The sequence below is a fragment of the Ambystoma mexicanum genome, chromosome 2q, assembly GCF_040938575.1.
Source record: "Ambystoma mexicanum isolate Mex_15411 chromosome 2q, UKY_AmexF1_1, whole genome shotgun sequence".
NCBI classification, from domain to species: Eukaryota; Metazoa; Chordata; class Amphibia; order Caudata; family Ambystomatidae; genus Ambystoma; species Ambystoma mexicanum.
The window spans coordinates 109,227,771-109,251,722 of record NC_090924.1 but is presented as its reverse complement, the minus strand read 5'-3'; the positions used below and the strand labels follow the sequence as shown (position 1 = coordinate 109,251,722).

Below are 23,952 nucleotides of genomic sequence, written 5' to 3'. Positions count from 1 at the left end.
CAAAGATACTATACTAAATACTCTTCACAGGCGAGAGGAGTGCTCACCCTTATCAACCCCTCAGTTGGGTTTCAACATGAAAAGAGTAAGATAGACCCACTAGGTCGATATGTGATAGTGTGGGGGAACATAACAGGGGTAGAGTTAGTACTGGTGAACACATATGGCCCAAACATAGACGATCCGGACTTCTACACAAATGTGATACAAGAGCTGGGCTTCACGGGTGGCGAACACGTGGTGTGGGGGGGGACTTTAACACCATTCTGAATGGCACGCTGGACCGCTCCACCTCCAGACACAGAAACCCCACCAAAACAACTACTGTCCTACACCAGATCCTATCGCAACTCACGCTAATGGACGCCTGGAGAACTCTTCACCCCCATAAAAGGCAGTACTCTTTCTATTCCTCAGTGCATGACACAGAGTCCTGCATAGATTACTGGCTGGTGTCTGCGTCCCTCATGAACCAGGTTGACAGTAGTGAGATGCTCCCCCGTACTCTATCCGACCATTCCCCTATTTTTTTAGACATGACACTGGAGAATGTAAAAACCCCGGCCAGGAGATGGCGTATGCCACCCGATATTCTGAGGGATCCCACGGTGGCAGAGGCAATACACACAGAGGTGGAATTCTTCTTTGAAACAAACAAGAACTCAGTAAATAGTAATACAACCCTATGGGAGACGTTTAAGGTTTGGATGAGGGGGGTGCTGATCTCCAAGTCCACAGGGCTACTGAGGGCGGTCAGGGTGGAATTGGCGGAAATAGAACAACGGCTGGGCAAACTAGAAATGCGATATACGACCACACATGAGGATAGTGTCCTGGCAGACATTAATAATAACTTACAGGAATTCAACAGACTGGCCACTAGAGAGCTGCTGCACATGGCAACCCCAGTTAGAGCGCGTAGATATGGAGAGGGGAACAGAGCAGGTCACACTCTAGCCAACTTGTTGAAGACCGAAAGACACTATACCAGAATTTCTAGTATAGTGGCGGGGGATGGTACGGTAACAACAAATAAGGAAGGTATAAATAAAGAATTCACCCAATTCTATACCGACCTGTATGCCAATCATGATTTGAAAACACCACTTGAGGTTGGAGAATACTTAGATAACATCACGCTCCCTAGATTGTCAGCAGAACATAAACTGCTGCTTGACCAGGCCATAATGATCGATGAAATAAAGGAAGCGATAAAATTACTAGCTAATGGGAAAGCACCTGGCTCGGACGGTCTGGAATTTAGTACAAGGAACTTAGTGAAGAACTAGCCCCGGTGCTCCTGTCTGTGTGGGTGGAGGCCCTGGAATTGGGGATGCTCCCGTCATCCATGAGAGAGGCTATAATAACGGTGCTCCTTAAACCCAGACGTCCGTCAAATGAGAAGTCCTCTTACAGGCCCTTATCTCTCATTAATTGCGATGCCAAAATTTTTGCTAAGATCTTGGCTACAAGACTCCTACCCCTCATGCCTCAGCTGGTGCATCCGGACCAATGCGGGTTTATTCCTACCAGGTCCACTGCTCTGAATCTCCGCAGGCTATTTGGTATCATGGCTCAGATTAAGCCGGAGGCCCAGGCAGTGGCCGTGTTACTGGATGCAGAAAAATCGTTCGATTCAGTTTCGTGGAGCTACCTGTTCAGGGTGCTCGAGAAATTTGGCCTAGGTCCATACTTCTTACAAAGCGTTAAGCTACTCTATACTAATCCCGGGGCCAGGGTATTGACTAATCGCACCATGTCTGAATGGTTCGAGCTGGGAAGGGGCACGAGACAGGGTTGCCCGTGTTCCCCGATATTGTTTGCTCTCACTGTTGTACCGGTTGCAGCATCAATTAGAGAACACCAAAACCAGAGGGGCATACGGATGTCGGGCTTAACCCAGTCCATCTCCCTGTATGCAGACGATGCCCTATTATATGTCCGAGAACCAGACACACACCTGGGGCCTGTGCTGGAAACAGTGCATGAATTTGCAGAATACTCAGGATACAAAACCAACCGCTCCAAGTCGGATATTCTTCCCTTAACCCCGACCACCAGATGTCCGATAAATACACACGGTTTAAAATGGTCCCCTGACAGGATAAGATACCTGGGTGTGATGGTATCGGGAAACAAAGCTTCCCTACTCTTGAATAACCATGATTCTCTTTTAGACACAATGGCTGCTAAACTTCGCTTCTGGGCCAAAATTCCCATCTCTCTTATTGGTCGGGTAGCCGTACTGAAAATGGTCATACTCCTCAAGGTGTTATACATATTTACTAACGTCCCTATTTGGCCTGGTAGGCAATTCTTTGATAAGCTCAGGTCCATGGCAGTGGAGTTCGTCTGGAGCGGAGGGGCGGCCAGGATGGAGTGGGAAAAAATGGTCGAACCCTATAACAAAGGGGGAATAGCAGCGCCAGACTTTGAATTATACTACCTGGCAGATGTCAGAAATGCGGGGCCGACCAGGCTGACTCCTTCCACATGTTTTGGAGCTGCCCACACATAAAGGTATTTTGGGTGGAAGTGGCAACAATTCTAGAAGAGGTAACGCAGATACCGGCAAATCTCACACCACTTAAATACCTATTTGGGGATATAGGAAAGAGATCTAAGGTGACCAGAAGGCTCTTTAACATTGCGTGTGTGATAGCCAAAAAGTGTATCCGGCAAAAATGGAAAAGTGCACAAGCACCACAGGTGAATCATTTTCTCAAGGAACTTATGTACGTAAATGAATGTGAGGAGTATTATGTGATGACGCTACCAAGCCCATGTAAACCAAAAGACATTTGGGCCCCGTTCAGGGTATACCTAAGTGAAATGGACTCAGCTAACAGTAGCCCGGCAAGGCCTAATAATACTTCTGTTCTGTAAATACCACATGTTGTGTTGAAAAGCTGTATCGATTATACATGATATACGCAAGTTTGAATTGTCATGTTGCTGCACTGTTATGTACCACAACTGTTAAATAAAGTTTAAAAAAAAAAAATGCTCCATCATAACTCGATCTTCTGGTAATTTGTTGTAGAACATTTAATTAGTTTGAAACTAATCACCACCACCAAACCATTGCATCATTTATAAAGAGAACACATCCCTATGATAAACATTGTGCTGGACCCTGTGACCTTTAGGCACAACGCTCCATTCATCTACAGGTTTTGACTTGTAAAGTTAGGATATTGTACTTGTGATTGGTTCCCATAATTGTAATGCATCTAGGGGACTTGCTTGCATTGCTTGACAAGTTATTTGATGAGGCCTATTAAGTGAACTAAATGGTGATTGAATATATTTGTATTATAGAGTGTTGTGTAATAGTATTGCCTGCTAGTTTCATTTTTCAGAGTGTTCTAAAATCCTAAATAGATAACTATTGTTATAACCGACTGTCTAAATTGAATTATTGTGTGCTGTTCTGTGTGGGCTCATTGACGGTCCCTGACCTACTCACACTCTTCGGAGACTAAACTTTGACTGCTCATCCACATACTTGGATTGGGTTTTGGCAAACCTCTCAGACATCCCTGTTCATCATAACTAGGGTGGTTTCCTAAAATCTGTCCACTAGGCCAGATTCTAGAAATTCACCTTAACACCCAGGAAACTAGGCTTTGACGAAAAGAGGCCTTTGGGAAAACAGATCCGGATAACCATGCTCTTGAAATGCACAATGAGAGCAAAATCCTTACCCATTGCTCGATAAGCTGTGAAGTATTGGCTCAGATGACGGGGACTCCAAGAGTGACCGAAGCTCTTGGCTCTGCTCATCGTCTTCATACTACACAAACACAAGATGAAGCAGTGTTACAAATGGCAAAAGTGACAGGTGAGATGGCATACATTACTTAGCGTAATCGTGTTTCTGATGCTTGTATCTGCTTAGATTCACATGCTTTGCATAGGCCAATATCTAGTGGTAGCTTAGGCTGACATCTAGTGGTAGCTGCAGAGTATTGCACACAAAGTTTTCGCAGTTGAAAGGAACATCGACTGGGCACGTTTGTAATTTTACCCCAAGTGAGACGTTGACTGTACCCATGATCCCTCACGCATCGAGGTCCCTCAGATTATTTGTTTCTGACAAGAGGGAGTGTAAAGTGTAAGGGTGGAGTATAGGTAGAGATAATAAGGTGTAAATAATCTGTTTTCCCAAGAACCTTTAACTCCAAGAGGGCAGGAAGGGTGGGCGCATGTGAATCTAAGCAGATACAAGCCTCAGAAATACGATTACGGTAAGTAATTTATGCCTCCTGAGGCTTGTAGATCTGCTTTGAATCTCATGCTTTGTATAGATTAGCAAGCAGTATTTGGAGAAGGAGATGGGTTGTTTGAAGGTAGCACTGTAAATAGATGTTTTAACACCCCTTGTCCCACCTGTGTAACCCTTAGAATGTGTGGCTAGACAGTAATGTTGGGTGAAAGTGGGCACTGAACTCCAAGTGGCAGCTTTGCAAATGGCATCTAAGGATACATTTGCTATGAAAGCAGAGTTGTCCCTGTGCCTCATGTTGAGCGTGCCCTCGGCTTGAATGGCAACATTCTCTTAGCAAGAGAATATCAAAGTTGGAGGAAGTTGACAACCCATTTTGAAATTGCTGATAGGATCACCTTCTCTTCCTGTGGCCATGGATACAATAAACAAATCTGTTTTTCTGATAGTTTTAGCCTTTTGTAGGTAGTACATGACATAGATTCATACATCCAGTGTATGAAGGCTTCTTTCTGCTGCGTTTGTGAGGTGTTTGAAAACAGAGGAAGCTCTATAGACTGGTTTACATGAAATGTGGATATAAATGTAGGTGAAAACCGTGGGTGTGTACATAATACTACCTTGTCTTCGTAGATAACAATAAAGGGGTCCTGTACGTATAGTGCGTGCAGTTTGCTGACCCTTCTGATAGATCTAATAGCTATGAGAAAATCTGTCTGAAATGTGAGGACTAGCTTTCTGCATAGGCTCGAAGGTAGCACCTATGAGCCTTGTAAGTACAATATTTAGGTTCCAGCTGGGAGTAGGATTAGAAATTGGAGGGTATCATTTCTTGACACCTTCCATGAAACGTTTGACCACTGGCACTTTTCACCACAAAACTTTGCTTTGTGTAGTGGTGTGTGCTGAGAGAGCCTCTGGGTGTACTTTAAGTGAGTTAAAGATTAAGCCTGAGTCTAATAGATATAGTAGATAGTGAACTATATTTGACAGAGAGCATTCAATTGGATTGAATGAATGTGTCTTACACCATAACACAAAACGCTTCCATTTGTTAAAATAACAATGTCGTGTGTTTGGTTTTCGTGCCTCTTTAAGAATTTACATACATCTTTGGTCTAAGTTACCAAATTCAATGACCTCGGGAGTCAGGCTGCTAAGTTCAATGACTGAGGGCATGGGTTGAGTGTTGTCCCTTGATCGTGTGTCAACTTGTTGGTTGGACACAGTACTTTCATAGGAGGACACAGGCAAATCATCTGCAGGTGTGAGAATCATGTTTGCCGTGCCCACATAGGAGCTATCAGGATAAGTGTTACTTGTTCCCAGTGTAGCATGTGGACTATCTTGTTGAGAAGAGGTGTTGGAGGGGGGCAGGGAATCCTGCGCAAATCTCCCAGACCAATTCATTAGTAGTGCATTCCGTTTGGAGCCTTTCTGGGAAAACATGGACACGTAATATAGGCTATAGGCATTGTGCAAAGAGGTATTTTTCTGGGAATCCCCTGTCTAAGATGTTGTGTAGCACATACACGTTTAGTTTCCACTCGTGTTCTGAGGGTAGCACCAAATTTCTGCTTAGTACGTCTGCCAGTGAATTGATTACCCCCGTTATATTCATAACAATTTTTCCAATGGAGATCACAAACGAAAGTACTGTAATCCCTCCGTTTTATACAGGACGCAAACGTTATAGCCATTTATAGTCATGCGCAGGTTATATTAAGCACAAACATGACAATGACTGCATTATTTTATAAGACCTTTTTTACAATTGCTTCACAACGCCTTTTTGAAATACAACATTAACTTGTTTCCGTGGTTGTTTCCGTGGTATCTAGGAGACACAGCTCCTTTGTCAATACACAAGAGCAAATAAAGCTGCTCCTGTTTCAATATCATAGTCCTCTGCACGTGTGCGCATGTGCGAAGACTGTGACACTGCCCAGCTATTCACATAGCGTTACGAGGAGAAAAGGCTAATGGACGCGTTTCTCCACGCCTGATGATAGATTCAGGTATTTATTTCTCAATATTTACCCAGCGGATAGACATTTTGTGCTAACCTATTAACAGCAGTTCCCTAAATTTCTTTTTCAGAGATAGATGTTAAGCACGGGCGACCTGTACCATTCACACTTAATCTTTCTGCGCGGCCACGGCCATACGACACAATTAACTTACCTTGAATGTTTTGTAGTAACCACGTCCTCTGTATCTAATTCACTATTCAGCAAGCCACTAACCCACTTTGGGGCTGCAAACCTATATCGATGCCTAGTGTTTTTACAGTAAATTGTCCCTGGAGGGAATTGCAGTTAGAACTAATTCACGGCAAAAGAATTGTCTGAGCATTCTAGTAATTATATGCTCTTTCCAATAGGACTTTATACAGAAGTGTCTGCCGGCCATCTTTTGCAGCCTGGACTCTGACGAATCAGCCACAATCATACAGTCCTTTGGCTTTGAACCACCTTTTCTACAGGTATTCAGGCATTCCTTTGCTGTCAATTAAGAACAAATACATATCAGCATTTTTAGAGCAGTTGCTATCTTTATACTCTGTTTGTAGGTTGTGACTCAGTAGTAAGCCTTGGCCACACCTCCCAACCCGGAAAACGAAGATCATCCAAGCCCACGTGTTCCTAATCTCATTATCAGGTAATCAACAGTCTATTCTGGTAAGTAACAAACCAGCATGTAGAAATCACAGCTTGGTTTTAATTATTCGTCTGTACTCATTTTCCATAGCCTTTGCGCATTAGAGACCATCAGACTTGTACGTGCAACAGTCAAATACCATCATTTATTTCTTCCCAAACGCCACAAATTGTTGATAAGTAAGGTGTTGACCTACTTTATCTTGCACTAGAACCCCTTTCAGTAGAGGTATGATCACACTTTTTTAACTTAGCAACATGTTTTCACAATTTAGATTTATTCATCACGCATACATGCAACAACCTTAATGTTGTCCTGAAGAAAGTTCGGAGCACCTGAAAGCCATTTTTCCATATAAAGACTCTGACAGTTGTAATATCAAGATCCGAACTTGAAGCACCAATGTGTCGACAGTAAAGATGTGTTTGGAATTTGTTACAACACATCTACCAACCATGTATTCAGCACCTTCAACATTATAGGTACATATATGTTGTGATAGTAAAGATGTGTTTGGAATTTGTTACAACACATTTACTTACCATGTATTGAGCACCGATGATATTTTTAGTATATATATGCTGTTTTTGATATACCTTTGTTACTGTACTTTTTCAACATGCTGTGTTTTCTTAATTAAACTTTGTTTTATCTGTATACCACTAGTGTGATCTCCTATAGCTAGTCCTAACAAGTACTAGCCGCAAGTAGGTTCTCTGTCAAACACCTCCCTGGGCCTTGAAGGGAGGGGTCGCCTGTTCCGTATTTCCTTTTTTCTTTTTTTTAAGTGCGCACGGCCAAATGTTCTGGGCTAGTTTGGACAGCCCTGGCGAATGTGTTCCCCCTCTACGTTTATGTAAAATATGGATGAGGTACTATCTCTTAGGATGAAGACTGTCTTGTGTACTAACTGAGTCTTGAATGCTTGAAGTGCTTTGAAGACCGCAAGTAGTTCTAGAAGGTCGATATGCTTCTTGGTTAATGCATGTGCAGTGTGATGGAGAAAGTGAGCTCCCCCCTGTCATGGATGCATCTGTTGTAAGAGTGGCTTCAATTGCTTGTGAGTTTAAGGGCTTTCCCCTTAACAGGTTGTCCTTGCACTTTCACTGCAGCAATTGAACTAGAGGTTGCGAAACCACCACTAGATCTTCCCACAAACTGATTGCTTGCAGCCATTGTTTCGCTAACCAATCTTGCATTGCACGCATGCACAGTCGTGCGTGTGGCACTAGATAGATGCAGGAAGCCATAACTCCTAGCAGGTACATTGCCTTTCGCACTGTTACTTGACGATCGCTACATACTGAGGTGTTCGAAACGGTATGTTTTGGACCATCTCGTTGGAGGGGAAGACTAGTCCATCATTTGTTTTGATTAGTATCCCTAGAAATTGTTTTACTTGGCTGAGCACTAGACTTTTTTTTATTTGTATTTATTTATTATTTTCTTAACAATACAACAGACAAGTCATTGCAGGATGATTGGGATGATTGTCGCATCACAAATAACTCCCCCCCCCATCCCTCCCTCCCAACTTTCCAAGACCATACGTTACTGCACCGCAAACTGTGCGCCACAAAGGTTCTCATGGGCTATTCGTGTCCTCGTAGGAGGAACTATCCACCTTCGGGCAGAACAGAGTCACTGTGAGTGCCACCCATTGGAGAAGGTCGTTGGAAGTGTCTGATTTTGTTGACATTGGGCGGTCTCCCAAGCCCCTGTTTCGGCAGCCGACCATCTCCAGAGGTCTTCTCACCATAGTGTTACGCTTGGGGCTTTGGGGCTTTTCCAGCCCATGGCGATGCGTCTTTTCGCAAGGATATATATTAGGAGCTTGAGTTTATTTAAAGGCTTGTTCTTTTTGTTTCTAGGGTATCTCCCAAGGATGCATGCTTTAGGTGTCTGTACCTCTAAGGTGATGTCCGCCTCGGCAACCTTGGCTTTGATTTGTGTCCAAAAGGTTTGTATTGCGGGGCATCCCCAGAACATGTGGGTCATCCCATCACAGGGGTTCATAGCATTTGGGGCACACCTTGGTTCCGGCTCCACTGAATCTGGAGATGATGTCTGGAGTAAGATATGCTCTATTGGTTATGTAGAATAGTCGAGCATTTCTGTCCTGTTGGTATCCACAAGGACTCCTGTAGCTCGGTGAACGTTCGGATACCCTGGTCATCCACCAGATCTCCTAGGGTAGCGACGCCAAATGACTTCCATATGTCTCTGATCGTCTTTTGGTCTCCTGGTCTGGTTGACATGATTGTCGCGATCGGGATCTGTGGAGAGTAGGGATCAGACAATTTAACAGTTTTGCAGGCTCGTTTCCACATCTGGGTTCCAAGTTGAATTAGGTGTGTGTATTGTTGTTTTGTTCCTGGTGCGCTCCAAAGCAGATCCCTAAGTAGCATTTGGGGGATTGCGGGCTGCAGTAGGCGAGTGTCAGATGAGGCATCATCAGCCATCCACTGGATCACATGTTTCAATTGGCCAGCCAAATAGTAGAGTTCGAAATTGGGGACCTTGAGGCCACCTTTGTCGTAAGGTCTTTGCAGTGTTTCCAAGGCGACTCTGTGTCTTCCATCTTGCCACAGGAATTTCCTGCATAGCTTATTCAGGTCCTTAAAGAAATGTTGCGGGATATTGTATGGGACATTAGTGAAAAAATATAGAAGTCTAGGCAGCGCAACCATTTTGAGGAGACTTGCTCTGCCTGCGACCGAGAGCGGTAGTTTGCTCCAAAAGTCCATTGATTTCTCCAAGCCTTCTTTTGCTATTACTGTATTCAACGTGTGTTCCGTCTTGGGGTCTCGGTGAATCGTGATGTCTAGGTACCTGAAAGAGATGGGTTCCCATTTGAGGTCTAGAGTTGGGAGGGTTTCAGCTCTGGACTTGCTGAGGGCGGCCATGGGGTACAGGCAAGATTTATTGTGGTTGATCTGTACTCCTGTCTGAGGTATGCTGCTACTGGTTCGATAGCTATGATGTATAGCATGGGGGATAGAGGGCATCCTTGCCGAGTGCCCCGGAATAGACTCCATTTGTCAGAGAAGGTGTTGTTGGTGCGCACTCTGGCAGCGGGGTTGGTGTAGGTGAGCATAACCCATTTAATGAAGCCTGGCCCTATTCCCATCTTGGTCAAAGTGGCATGAAGCCATTTCCACCGGACCGAATCAAATGCTTTAGAAGTGTCTAAGGACGCCACTGCACTCTCTTCCAGTCTGCTTTCTGTACTGTATATGACATGGTGCAGCTTCCTAAAATTTTCGGTGATGGAGCGACCAGGCACGTATCCGGTCTGGTCATGGTGGATTAGGAGAAGGATGGCTTTACGCAGCCTCATTGCCAACAGCGCTGTCAGGATCTTGTTATCCACATTTAGCAAGGACAAAGGCCTGTATGAGTCGCACTCCGTGCTGTCTTTGTTGGGTTTTAGTAATGGGATGATGACAGCTTCCCTCATGGTGTCCGGGAGGTAGCCTAATTCATATGCCTCATTAAATACTTGGGTTAATGGTGGGGCGATTACGTCTTAGTAGGCTGGGCACTAGACTTGACTTCTTCTCGTTTATGGAGAAACTAATTGGAACAGTAGGTCGACTGTTCGCTGGGTGTTGAACAGGCACCTTTGAGGTGCGTCTCCTGTCATTAGCCTGTCGTCTAAGTAAGGGTACACTGGAATGGACTGCCTTTGCAAGTGTGCGGCCACTATTGGTAGGACCTTGTGAATACCCTGGGGTCTGAGGCTATGCTGAATGGAAGCACTTTAAATTGGTAGTACTTGTCCCCCACTTTGATTCTGAGGTATTGTTTGTGCACTGGCAACATTGAAATATGAAAGTATGTATCTTTCATGTCCAATTGTGCCTTGTTTTACCAGGGGGATTACCTCCTGTAACTTAGTCATCTGGAATTTTTGAGGCTTGATATACGTGTTTGTAGTGCGCAGGTCTAGCACTGGGTGCATTGTTAGATCTCTCTTTGGAACAAGGAAGCACATTGAATAAAAACCTTGATCTTCCTCTAGAGGTGGCACCAGTTCTATTTCTCATTTTTCTAGTAGTGTATGGATCGCCTCTTGAATGATTAGAAAATGTTCTGCTGACATCTTTCTTGCACGAGGAGGGTGGTGGCATGGTATTTGAATGAACTCTATAAAGCACCCTTTTGCCACTGTTGTGAGTACACAGCAATCTGACGTTATACCCTCCCATTGCTGGGTAAAAAGTCTTATGCGACCCCCGACTGGGGATGCATGGGAGGGACCGTGGACTGTTGATCAGTACTGTTTGAGTCAATGGTTTAACCCGAAATCACAGAGCCACACATCTCTTTTTACAAGGGTACCTTCAGCGATGACTCTTCCCGAGGTGTCGGCTGAGTCTAGTACATTTTTAAGGAGGTTCTGCAACACTTGCTGGTCTTCTGTAGAGATTTTAAGTAGTTGAGACTTAGTAGGTTCTGGCAAAGAATCTAGGGTCTTGAGCACTTCATCCCATTGGGTGTTGTAGCTCACCAGCAGTGTCGTGTTGTGTTGTTTGCGATCCTGGTCATATAGGCACCTCTCTAAAGTGTATAAACACTTACACTCCTTATTAAAGGGTGCCTCTGAGGTAGAGGGGGGAACACCAGCTCTCTTTCTGGTAGTGGTGGCTACAAGAGTTTCACAAGCCCCCTGATGCATAAGGAGTCTGTAGGCGATGGTTTGAAGATTTTCACAACTCTGAGGTTTACTGCTCTTGTGAGCGAAGGTTTGGTAAGAGATGGAGTAATTCTCTTTTTAATGGACTCGAATAAGGGAATTGCTTGGCTAAAGGGCTTTTTCTCATTGAGAATGTCTTCCAAAAAATCTGTACTATCAGGGACTGTCTCCTAAGTATGAATGATGAAATGGCAAGCAGCTTTTTTAAGCAAGTCATTATACAATAGCTGGTCATAAATCGGTCATGTATGACCGCTATCTGCCGCTGTAATATCTGGGGCGTCAATGACAGTGACATTGGGGTCATCCTGATCATCTAAATACAAATTGTCCTGATCTTGACTATGGTCATCCTGGTCTACGTACAAGATGTCTTGATCTGCCTGCTCAGGCTAATTGTCCCTGTGTTAAGAGTCATGAGAGGCATCCATGGACGTAAGGGTGGGAGTAGGAGTGGGAGTAGGATGTCAAGGCTGACCTGACTCAAGGGGTTGAGACATCTCGTGATCTAAAGCCTTTTGGCGAATAGGATACTTCTTCATAAATTTGACAAAGGAGGAAACCTTGTCCATAGTCTCTTCAAAGCGCTCCTTTGTCCATGTCCCTGTTTTTGGTATTTTAGCCAATGGCAATAAAACTGCTTCTGGGTCTGGGTCTTCTCTTTTGAAGAGATAGGGACAGAGCGGAATGAGCTTCTTCATACTCTTCAGTTTTACGGCAATGGGCCTTTCTATGGTGCTTTTCTGTCAAAAAGTGAGCCGTGTGTTATTGAGACAGATGTTTCGGCGCCTCCGATTCATCCGTTTTGTGGGATTTCATGTACACCTATAGCTGCTGCTTTGTCTTTATCGTCTTGTTGTAAATGCTGAAGCGGAACCGCACCAGACTTTGACAGTGGGTTGGTAGGCCGCAATGCATCTGCCGCCAGCGTGCAGAATTAATTTGACAGCTCCGTTGAGGAGTAGCCTTTGGGTATGTGCTAGGGCGTGAGTGTGCGTGCATGTGCATCATTGGCGCCAGAGGCTATCCCCATAGCAGCACGCTGGGGCTGCCTTTCGAGGCTGGGGACTGACACAGGGGAGCCTGATAGTTCCATTGTGGTGTCTTCGGGCTCCGATCTGGAGACTTCCCTGACCTGGCCGTTCCGATCAGACTCTGAGAACCCAGTGGAGGTTTTCAAGTCTGCCATTCTGGCATGTGCAGACCACTGTTTTGTTCTATGCTCTTTTAAGGTTTTGGGCCTAAAAAACATACAGGATGCGCAATGGGTCTCCTGGTGATATTGGGAAGGCAGTGGTTACACACCCTGTGGTGTCCTTCCACAGGAATTTTCTGTTACACTTTAGACAGAATTTAAATGGAGCACACTCCATGTTAGAAAGCGAACTTAAGGGCAGCAAGACGGGAGCAGTAAAAACAGGGAAGAGAGGTAGGCATTATCTAAACAAAAAGGATCAGTCCCCCCGCCACCATTCTCCCCGTGTAGGCCGAAGCCCGTTGCTAAACTAACGCCAGCTTTGGTCGCCAATAGGTCTTCCATCGAAATCTAGAATTGAGTGGTAACCGTCAAAATATTAATGAAGAGAAATAACTCAAAAGTCACGTAGCTACAGGACTCTGCAAGAAACGCGTCTAACCACAATGGTGGAAAATAATTATCTGAGGGACCTCGATGCCTGAGGTATCATGGGTACAGTCGACTTCAAACTAGGCATAGAATTACCAACATGCCCAGTCGCCGTCCCTTTCGAACTTTGAAAACTTTACTTGCAATACTCTGCGGCTACCACTAGATTTCAGCCTATGCAAAGCATGTGATTCTACGCAGATCCACAAGCCTCTGAAATATATATATGGCAAATATTACATATCTATAATCTTTTTTCTGATGCTTGTATCTGCTTAGATTCACATTCTATGCATAAGCCGACATTTAGTGCTAGGTGGTGTGAGAAACCTGGAGGTGTCTCACCCGCTAGTCCCCGCAGATCTGTCATCCAAATGGCCAGGACAGGGCCATCACTATTGGATCCAATTCCTGGGGGTGGACCAGTGGGGGAGGATCACAAGGATGAGGTGTCTTTAGGGAGTGGAAGTGGGACACCAAAGGTTGAGATGCGGTACCAACTTGCTTGTAATACCGTTTCCCCATCCTACCCTGTAGGATATTTAGAAACTCTACCCCCCCTTTTCTGACACAAACACTTTTACACCTTGAAGACAACAGACTAACACCAGTGCCGTTTACCTGACATGTCCCAACACAAGAGTCGGGCAGAGTCAGGCAATTGATAATGACCACACACACTTTACAGCCTTTTACCTTCCCCACAGGGATAAAAGGCAGAGCACAAGAGCACACGATGAGCAAGGCCAACCACACAAGGAAGCAGCTATTCCAGGACAGCAGTTCAAGGTGGCGAAAGCTGAAAGAACGACAAGGAGGGAAGTGCCCATGCCCTTTTGAACCCAGAACCACAAAGCCTCCGGAAAAGGGAACATAAGACTGGTATTCACAGCCGACGTGTAGAGCAACAGATGTCAATGGTGCACAGAGGCCTCACGCATTGATAGCACAGGCGGGGAGGCATGCTGGTTACTGTGGTACCGTCCTTAACTCCAGAAGCAAGACAAGCCAAGGGGTTCAGGATAGCCGGTGAGTCGGAGAAAGCCGATTGCAGCCTCAGGTTCAAGACAGTTCAGTTTGCTATCAGCAACATTTTGTGAATGCAAGAAACCTGTGAATAAAGAACTTGTGTATGTCTGAACTTTTGGGAAAACCCAGAGAAGGCCAGCTGCAGAGCAGTCAGGCGTCGCAGGGCTGCTCAATCGAAGGACTCTCGCTGCCCCCTTTTGTTTCGGTGTTAAAACTACAAGTCCTGGAAGGGCCTAGGAAGAGACGGCGTGAGGTGCCACAGTGGTCCTAAAAGGGTCATGTCAAATCCCTTGTACAATCTTAAGTCTCTGACCCACTGCCGAAAGAAAGCTAGGGGAAGGGAAACCCTGCTTTCGGATGAGATGAAGCAAATCATGAACTGTGTAAGGAATTCATGAACTGTGTTAAAGGATGGCTAGGTGAACCCGATGGAGGAATGCCAAGGGAAAAGCTAAGAGAAGTAAATCCTGCATCGTGATAGTATTGATATTCAGAGTGAAAGGCCATAGTGAATCAGACAGACGGAGGCCCACATTGTTAAGTAGGATCCAAGCCCAGCACAAGCGATCCAAGGGACGAAGAGCAATCACCCAATGTGCAAGATCCTCAAATGAACTTTTGTTTGTTATTTTGATCCAGCAGGCCTTCTAAGGTAAGAGACTTTGCACAACAGAGGCCTGGTCCCTGAAGGTCCTGGTATCGTTAAATGGAAGTGTGAACCTTGTGCTGGAGAGGGTCAGGTGTGTGCTGTGCTCAGAAGTTCCGCCTCGTTCCATGCTTAAAACGCGGGGAAGAGAGACCGAGCCATACAATCCGGACTTATTTTGTGAACACTACTTTATTTTCTGATGAACATTATCCCACTCTATATTTGTAACTAAACGGTAAGGATTGGCAATAGGTTTTTTAATATCGGCCCTTTTTATTGGACAAGATGCCCCTAGGACTACTTTATTATTATTTGATGGTTGTAGATTGCTCCATCTTAGATTTAGGTTTATAGTAGGCATTCCTCTCACCATTATACAGTTTAAAAAACACCCTTGAACTGTGATCACTTGTATCTGTCTTTACTGTTGCCACCATGAGCTCCTTACAGTGGAGCGTAATGCATGACTTGTTTTCGAAATCTGAAAAGGGGCGTTGACAGGGCATTTTTGTAATACCATCTAGAGTGTGACATGTACTGTACGTATGGTCAATCACACATCTAGGTCATCAGATTGTTTTGTTTCTGACATGAGGGAGCATGAAGTGTACGCGTGAATACAGGAAGGTGAAGATAGGTGTACGCTGTCTATGTACCGTAAACTCCAAGCGGGGAGGAAGGGTGGGCGCATGTCAATCTAAGCAAATACAAGCATCAGAAAGCCGATTGCAGATATGTAATATTTGTCTTCTGAGGCTCATGGATCGGCTTAGAATCACATGCTTTGCATAGACTAGAGAGCAGTACCTGGAGAAAAAGAAGCCTTAGCACCGCCTGACCCACTTAAGCATCTGCTCTTGTACGAGCACCCACACAGTAATGTTGTGTGAAAGTGTGAATGGAACTCCATGTAGCAGCTTTACAAATTGCTTCTAAAGGTACATCTGCAATGAAGATTAAAGTAGCCCAAGTACCTCTTGTACTCTTTGTGCTTTGGGAGTACATGGTTTCTTTAAAAAGAATAGCAGAGTTGGATGCAATTTACAAACCATTTGGAAATTGCTGATTTAGAGACAGGATCCCCTTCTCCACAAGCAGTTCATGAGACACAGAATGGATCAGTCTTCCTGATCGGTTTTGTCTTGTTTAAGTATTACATTACAGCTCTGCTGACATCAAGTGTATGGAGCCTTCTTTCTGCCAACTAATGAGGGTTTTGAAAGAATGCAGGAAGTTCTATGGACTGATGAACATGAAATTTATAAATATATTTCTGAGAAAAATGAGGGTGTGTTTTTATTTATTTATTCATTTGTAAAGCGCCTAAGCCGGGGGGCATCAAGGCGCTGTTGCATGACCAGTTACACTTAGATAAATTGATATACAGTTATGCATGCATGAGGCTCAAAGTTCTCTTGGCATCGATGTCAAGCGAACAGCCAAGTTTTCAAGGCTTTGCGGAAGGCTTAGTACGATTGCTTAGCTCTTAGGGGAGGTGGAAGAGAGTTCCAGTGAAAGGTTGCTACCATGGGAAAGCTTGAGCCTCCTCTGGCCTGTTTAAATATGGGTAGGGTAATGCAGTGTGGGTGGGCTGACCTTACAGGTCTGGTGGAGTTGACTTTGGCAAACCTTTTTGATAAGTAGACTGGTGTTGAAAGGGATAGGCATCGGTGGGTAAAGGATAGCATTTTGAGATGATCCTTTCTTGGATAGGAAATATGCTCTCGTTTGGGTATGTTGAGGGCAGAACATAGGACATTATTTTGGATCACCTGTAACTTAATGATATTCTGCTTTGAGATAGAGTGCGTTGCAGTAGTCAAGCTTTGATCTGATTATTGTTCGAGCAATCGTAAGGCAGCTAGCTAGCGTAAGGAATTGCCGGCAGCATTGCTCACTTTAGTTGTGAAAGCAGCCGAGGAGGCTATGGAGCTCACCTGCCTTGTTAATCAAAGGGTGGCACCCAGGTGAACACCCAGGGTTTTTACTGAACGGGAGACAGGGATCTGTAGGCTGTCAATGGTGAATGAGGTGTACTGAGCATCGAGCTTCTTGAGCATTGCTGGGGAGCCAACCAGAAGTAGCTCTGTCTTGTCATCGTTTAAGCGAAGATAGTTAGTGGCCATCCAGGCCTGGATCGTCAGGTAGATTTTATTGAGGGTAGTGGAGTCGTCATCGTAGATACCAGTCAGGGGAAGGAGAATTTGGGTGTCATCAGCATACAATACGATAGTTTATTTATATATCGCCTGTACACAATGTGTTCCATAATGCCGATTGAGTCCAAAAGGTCGAAAAGGGGTTTAGTGAAGACAATGTATAATGGTGGGAAAACACAAGATCCATGGGGACACCACAGCAGATGGGTACTGTAGGGGATCTGGATGATTCTGCGAACACTTTCATGGCCTTGCCTTCCAGGAAGTTGGCAAAGACTTGGAAGTAGTGGCATAGTATTTGAAGGTCGACCAGGTCGAAGGCCGCCAACAGGTCAAGGAGGAGGAGAAGGGCTGATTTTTCCTCGTCTTAAGATCATCAAGCTGTTTTTTTTAAATCCAGCAAGGATGATTTGGTGCCATGACCTGGCTGGTAAGCAGATTGACGCATTTCTAGGATGTGGTTTATTTCCAGGAAATGTTGTATTTATTTGTAGGCAGCCCTGTCAAGTATCTTTAGCAGGACCGGGACTGTTGTTATAGGACGGTAGTTGTTGGGTTCTTCTGGATCTAGAGTGTTTTTTTTTTAATAGTGGGAGGACCCAGAATTCTTTTAGAATAGATGGGACAAGGCTTGAGGTAAAGGAAGCATTTATGAACCTAGTAATGAATGGGACATGAGCTTCTGAGCAGTCCTTGAGGATGGTGGTGGGGCAAGCATCTCCTTTGCACCTGGATAGTTTAAGGCTTTTGAGGTTGTTGGAGGTTTCTAGTTCTGTGACTTCTCTGAAGTGGAACACAGGGGTGTTGAGACTGGATGAGGCAGTTGGTGGGAGGTGAAGAATGTTGGGTGGTTTGATAGTTGCTTGCTTTTAGGCGATTTTTGAATGCAGGGAGTTTAGTTTATGTAGCATGGCTTTTTGTACATTGGTACACCAGGTTTCATTTTTGATAATGGTGGTGGCAGGGGCAGTCAGGGTTTCTAGTTCCAGGAGTATTTTGAAGATTTCTTGAGTATTAGAATTTGCGTTAGAGATCCTTGTATTATAGTCTGACAATTTGACTGCCAGGATGGCCTTTTTGTATTGTTTGAAGATATTATTGAATAAGGTTTTAAGTATGCCTGTTTGGGATTTCTTCAAAGGGGCTTCAGCCAGGTATTTCTTGGAGTGCCGCTCTTGGAGATCTGGGGTAAACCAAGCATTGATATGAGTAGCACGTTTAGCCTTGCGAATAGCCAATGGTGCTACGGTATCAACTGCTATTGTCAGCATGCTCAGGTACATGTCTGCAAGCACGCTCGGGTTGTTAGAGTGGAGGTGTTCTGGAAGAAGTGGGGAGAGAAGGGGTATTATATTTTCTTATGTCATTTTATGTAAGCTGTGTGACCAAGTAGGTGGGAGGAGGGTGGGTGGAGGCTGCAGCGTAGATGGGAAGGAGAAAGACAGGATATGATGGTCCGGGCACGAGGAGATGGTGACGTGGCTGTTCAGGTCAGCAATACAATCCATGGGGCAACCTTTGTTATGGGTGGAGGCTGTCACACAGTGTCTGAAGCAGAGGGCACAGAGCGAGTAGCCACAGAGGTCGCATTGTGATCCATGGGGTTACGAAGGCCTAGGTTAAGGTCTCCTAGCAGGATGGTGTGGGAGGTAGGCTTATTATTGTCCCCAAATATGTGGATGAGATCCTCATCGTATGATGCAAGTGGGCCTGGGGGGCGATATATGACATGGATATTTAGGGAGTCATTATATGTGGTAGATAATTTGACTGATAAGGCATCACAGTTACCTTTGATGCTGGTATTGGACATTCTTATTTGGAGAGTGTCTTTGAAGATGAGAGCGGCCCCTCTGCCTCTGTAGTCGAGTCTGGAGAATCCTTTCGGCATAGCTAGGGACAGGGCTGAGCCAGATGTGGGATGAAGCCAAGATTCAGATATGGCCAACTTGTAAAGGTCTTGTGTAGTGATGAAGTCGTTAATGTCTAGGGCATGAGCTAGGATAGACCTAGCATTTATTAGGGATCATTTTAGCAGTTGTCCAAGTGGCTGGTCCACTGTGGTGGGGTTCGGTGTAGCAGGTTTAGTGTTCACCCTACCCGGAGACCTTGTGGCATGGGACGCCTGAGTAGGTTGGGGAAGGCTGTTCGTGTCGCATTGGATCGGGATGGATAGAGTAGGTTGATCACTGGTAGGCCGCCTATCTGGTGCAGGGGGCTGGTACGCTAAGAAGTTAGCTTTAGGAGTGTTGTTAGTATGTTCGCTTAGCTTGAGGTTCCTCAGAAAGGTGATGTTGGGCAGGGAGTGGGGTGGGGACCCTAATTGATCTTTGGCTAAGCCTGTTTCTTGCCTGGGTGGAGGCTGGCTGTGTGTGAATTAATTCTCTGCAGAATTTCTCAGGGTGAGTGGTGTAAGGAAGGCATGGTATCAAGAATAGACAGACAAGTGATCACAGTTGAAGGGTATTTATTAAACTGTATAGGTAGGGTGGAAACACGCCTGGTCTAAACCTAAGATGGGAGCAAACTGCGGCCATCAAATAAAAAAATTAGGCAGTCCTAGTGGCATCTTGTCAAATAAAAAGGTCTATACTAAGAAAAACATATTGCCAATCCTTAAGCTAAATACAAAAGAGTGTGGGGTAGGGCTCACAAGGAATAAAGAAGTGTTCACAAATAATATGTCAGGATGTGGTAGTCCTGGTCACCCTTCCCCACGTTTTGAGCATGGGACAAGGCGGGACTCTAGAGCACAGCACACGCTCAAGCTTTCCCAGCATGAGATGACAGTTCTGTTTTCAGCTATCAGGATCTTCGATGGCCAAGTCTCGGCTGTAAAAAGTTTCTTGCCTCACTGTTCTTTGGGACTTTAGACTTTGCCCCTTTCCATCGGCATCCCTCCTTCGGGTTCACTCTTGCCAATCTCAGTTCCTTCTACTTTCTTACGATTTGGAATTCACTTCCCTTATTCACAATCATCTGCTGTCAAAGACTATCTACTGTACAGGGGACTTTACTAGACCCCGTATGACCACTTTGACCCTCTTCTTGCCTTTCCCAAGGCCTTCTGGTAATAGAAATTTCAACAATCGGGTAATCGCCCAGAGTTTCGCGAGTGAGCAGCCAAGTGGTGCCTGGCTCATCTGCAGCTGGCTTTCCCCTTTTACATCAACAGTTCTTCGTATATTCTGCAATAAGCCATTTGCTACTTTAGTTCAACACAGTTCTGTTTCTTTATCGGTTCTCCCCTTGACTCCTCGGCTGTGATTAACTGATTGGCTTTCTTCGTATCAGGAGTCAAGGCCGGTACCACGTTAGCAGGCGTCTCCCTCTGTCCTGCTTATCAGCGTAGGCACGTTCTGTGTACTGTTGACATCTGCTGCAACACACTTGGGCTATTGTTCGCAGTCTTACAATTCCTCCACAGAGGTTTCACGGGCCTTGGCCGGAAAGGGCAAGGCTGCTTCTCTCCTTGTCACCCTCTCCATCTTTCTCCTCCTCTTGAACTGCTGTGCCTGAATAGCTCTCTCGTCGTGCGGTCTGCCTTGCTCGTATGGTGCTCTCATGCTCCACCTTTTATCCCTGTGGGGAAGGGAAAGGGCCGTCGGGTGTGTGTGAATCTGGTCAACTGCCTAACTTTTCCAGACTCTTGTGTTGGGACACGTCAGGTAAACGGCTGTGGTGTTTGTCCGTCATCTTTCGTGATGTGTGAAAGTGTTAGAGTTGGAAAAGGGGTGTCAGGGGGAGAGTGTTTGTGTATCCTATGGCGTAGGATGGGAAAAGGTGCTATAAGAGGGGGGATGCCATATCTCACCCGTCGGTGTCCCACTTCAACTCCCTAAGAACCCCCCATCCAGGTGATCCTCCCTCACTAGACAACCCACAGGAACTGTATCCAATAGCGATGGCCGTGCCTGCCCACCTGGATGACAGATTCTCAGGGACTAGTCAGGGAGACACTGTCAGGTTTCTCACAGTGGCCAGGTGAGGTTTATCTAAGTTGCAGAGTGCAGGAGCAATAGGCTGCCTGATGTTAGGAAATGCAAAAGACCTGAGGTCTCCACTGCTAGTACAGAGTGTTGAGGTTGAGTAGTAGGTGGCTGGCTAGGGCGGCGAGACGGCAGAGCGGGCAGGGGTAGTACCTGCCATGAACACATAGTAGCATGTTGTTCTTGAGGGCAGAATGGTGGCATGTGCATTGACCAGAGAGGTATGCTGCAGGCAGTGCAACATGCAGAGGTCTCACAGAGAAATTACATGCTGCAATAGGTAACGTGGAAGTGTGCTTGAACGTGGGCAATTGCAGAGTAATTTGCACACAAAATGGTTGGGTGGGTGTGAGCACTGGCAGGGAGCCATAGCCTGTTACAGTATGCAAAGCAGTTAGGGGCCTGTGATCAGGCTTACCTTTGTTGCGCAAGACGTCCGGTTCCTCTTAAGTTGGTGATGAGTGTAGGCATGATTCACCATGTGGCTGGCATTCAGGGCTAGACAGGGCCAGACATGGATCACGTTTCATAGTGGTCACCCTTTGTGGAGAGCCGGCTTTGCCTGTCGGCTCTCTGCAGCGTCGGCTGTAGTATGATAAGCCGACAAATCTGCTTCTCCTAGGGGCAGAATTTCAGAGCTCACGGTCTCGCTGGGAACATCAGGGACTGCAGCGGCCATCTTATCGTAGTGTGGCTCACATATAGATATTAAAGGTTCCAAGGGCCTTACCTTGATTTGCATAAACTCGGAAGCCATATGGGTGAAATGAGGTTCTGTATTCATGTGCAGTACCTGTGGAGGTGCAGGGATGTATGTGGGCAGGCATGCTTCACAGCCCTTAGTGTCGGGCCTTTGTGGAGAGCCGGCTTTGCCTGTCGGCTCTCTGCTGCGACCCAACAACGAAACAGAGCTTTGATTCCTGGCACACCGCCATCGCTAATATCACCTAAAACGAACAAATGAACACTAGGTTGTCTTTATGGATGGTTACAAATGGATACTGGATAGAAAGTGCTTGCAGTTCACTGACTATTCTTATTGAGGTAATGGCTACTTGAAAAGCAGTCTTATAGGTGAGCTGTTTAAGACCAGCTTTATGCATATGCTCAAAAGGAGACTCCATTGGTTTTGAAGAATGACATTTAAGTCCCACCCTGGGGGCAGATCTGAAATTGCGGGAGGACGTCTTTTGACACCTTTCATGAAGGCTCTGACCACAGAAATTTTCCACCAAGAAATCTTGTTCTGTGAGGTGGTGTATGCTGAGAGTGCTGCCAGGTGGACTTTAAGAGAATTAAAGACCAACCCACAGTCTAATAAATACAACAGATAGTGTATGATATTGGAAGGTGAACAGTCAATAGGGTTGACATTGTTCCTTCTGCACCACAACACAAAGTGTTTCCACTTGTTGAAATAACAGTTTCTTGTGTTAGGTTTTCAGGCCTCCTTTAAGATGTCCATGCATCGTTGTGGTAAGTTTAAATGCCCAAGCTCTATTACCTCAGAAGCCAAGCTGCTAAATTCAGTGTTTGAGAGCATGTATGCAGCGTTGTGCCCTGATGCTGGGATAGCATGTTGTAAGAGCCGGGAAGCTTCTAAGGCAGGAAAATTGACAATTTGAATAGGTGCGAGAACCAGGTTTAGCATGTCCACATTGGTGCAATTAGTATCATTTTAAGATGTTCCTGGTGCATCGTGGTGTTGGGGGAAAGCGTACATGAATCTCCCAGACAAACTCATACACAGTGGGTTCCCCTTGGACCATGTCTGGGGAAATCTGGAGGTGAAATCTATGCACTGTGCGTTCACTAGTATTGCAAAAACATCTATGTCTGGTTGCCCCTATTCTCTGAAGACGTTGTGTAAAATGCTTTCATGTATTTTCCACTCGTGTGCTTCAGGTAAGGTTCTGACCAACCCGTCTGCTAGATAGTTGTGTTCCCCTGGAACATGTTTTGACAGGAGAAATATGTTGTGACTGAGAGACCAGTTCCAGATCTTCTGTGCTAATTTGGACAGACTATGGGGAGTGTGTCCTGCCTTGTTCTTTATGTAAAACATGGCGTTAGCACTGTCTGTAGTTTGTTGGAGATAAAGTGCACCCCACCTTGAACGCGTTGCGTCTGTTGAGTGTGGCTTGTACTGCAGGGTTGTGAAAGGGTTTCCCATTCAACAGGTCTTCTTTTGACCACCACTGCAGTGCTTGCACTAGAGATTGTGAAACCACCACTAGATCATCCCAGATACCTCTGGCTTGAGACCACTGTTTCGCTAGTCACTCTTGCATTGGACTAATGCACAACTTTGCGTGGGGTGCGAGAAAGATGCCTGTAAGCATCATTCGGAGAAGGCGCATAGCCTATTGCACGGTTATCTGTTGACCGGCTATTTAATGATGAATCTGAAACAGCTTGTTTTGGACTCCTTCTTCATAGGGAAAGGAGAAGGCATCTTGTGTCTGAATTAAAGCACACACTAACTGTTTTACTTGACTGGGAATGATACTTGACTTTTTCTCGTTGATCGAGAACCCCAACTGAAACAAGAGGCTGATTGTGGATTGAGTGTGCTGTTGACACATTTGAGGTTTGTCTCCCGTTATGAGCCAGGCATCTAGATAATGGTACACTGGTATGGATTTCCTGCCACTACTGCCAGAACATTTGTGCCGAGGCTATGTCGAAGGGGAGCACTTTGAACTGTTAGTGAGTGGTCCCTAATTGGAAGCGCAAGTACTTTCTGTGCGCTGGCAATATTGAAATATGAAAGTATTCATCTTTCTTATCCAATGTTGCCATGTAATCTCCCTGTTTTAAGAGAAGAACAAGTTACTTTCTTACCTGGTAACGTTCTTTCGATGGGATGGTCCGACGACGTATTCCATATCTATGACATGTAATCGCCACA

At 45.4% G+C, this 23,952-nt stretch overlaps 1 protein-coding gene across 2 annotated transcripts in view; it reads right to left on the bottom strand.

Annotated features, from left to right (window-relative positions):
* Nucleotides 1-23,952, bottom strand: part of TELO2 (telomere maintenance 2) — an 890,041-nt gene that overhangs the window by 493,871 nt on the left and 372,218 nt on the right. For both annotated transcript variants that reach the window (XM_069646967.1, XM_069646968.1), the window contains one exon: nucleotides 3,708-3,796. In XM_069646967.1, coding sequence (XP_069503068.1) covers nucleotides 3,708-3,796 — 89 coding nt within the window. The remainder of the gene's footprint in view (nucleotides 1-3,707; nucleotides 3,797-23,952) is intronic.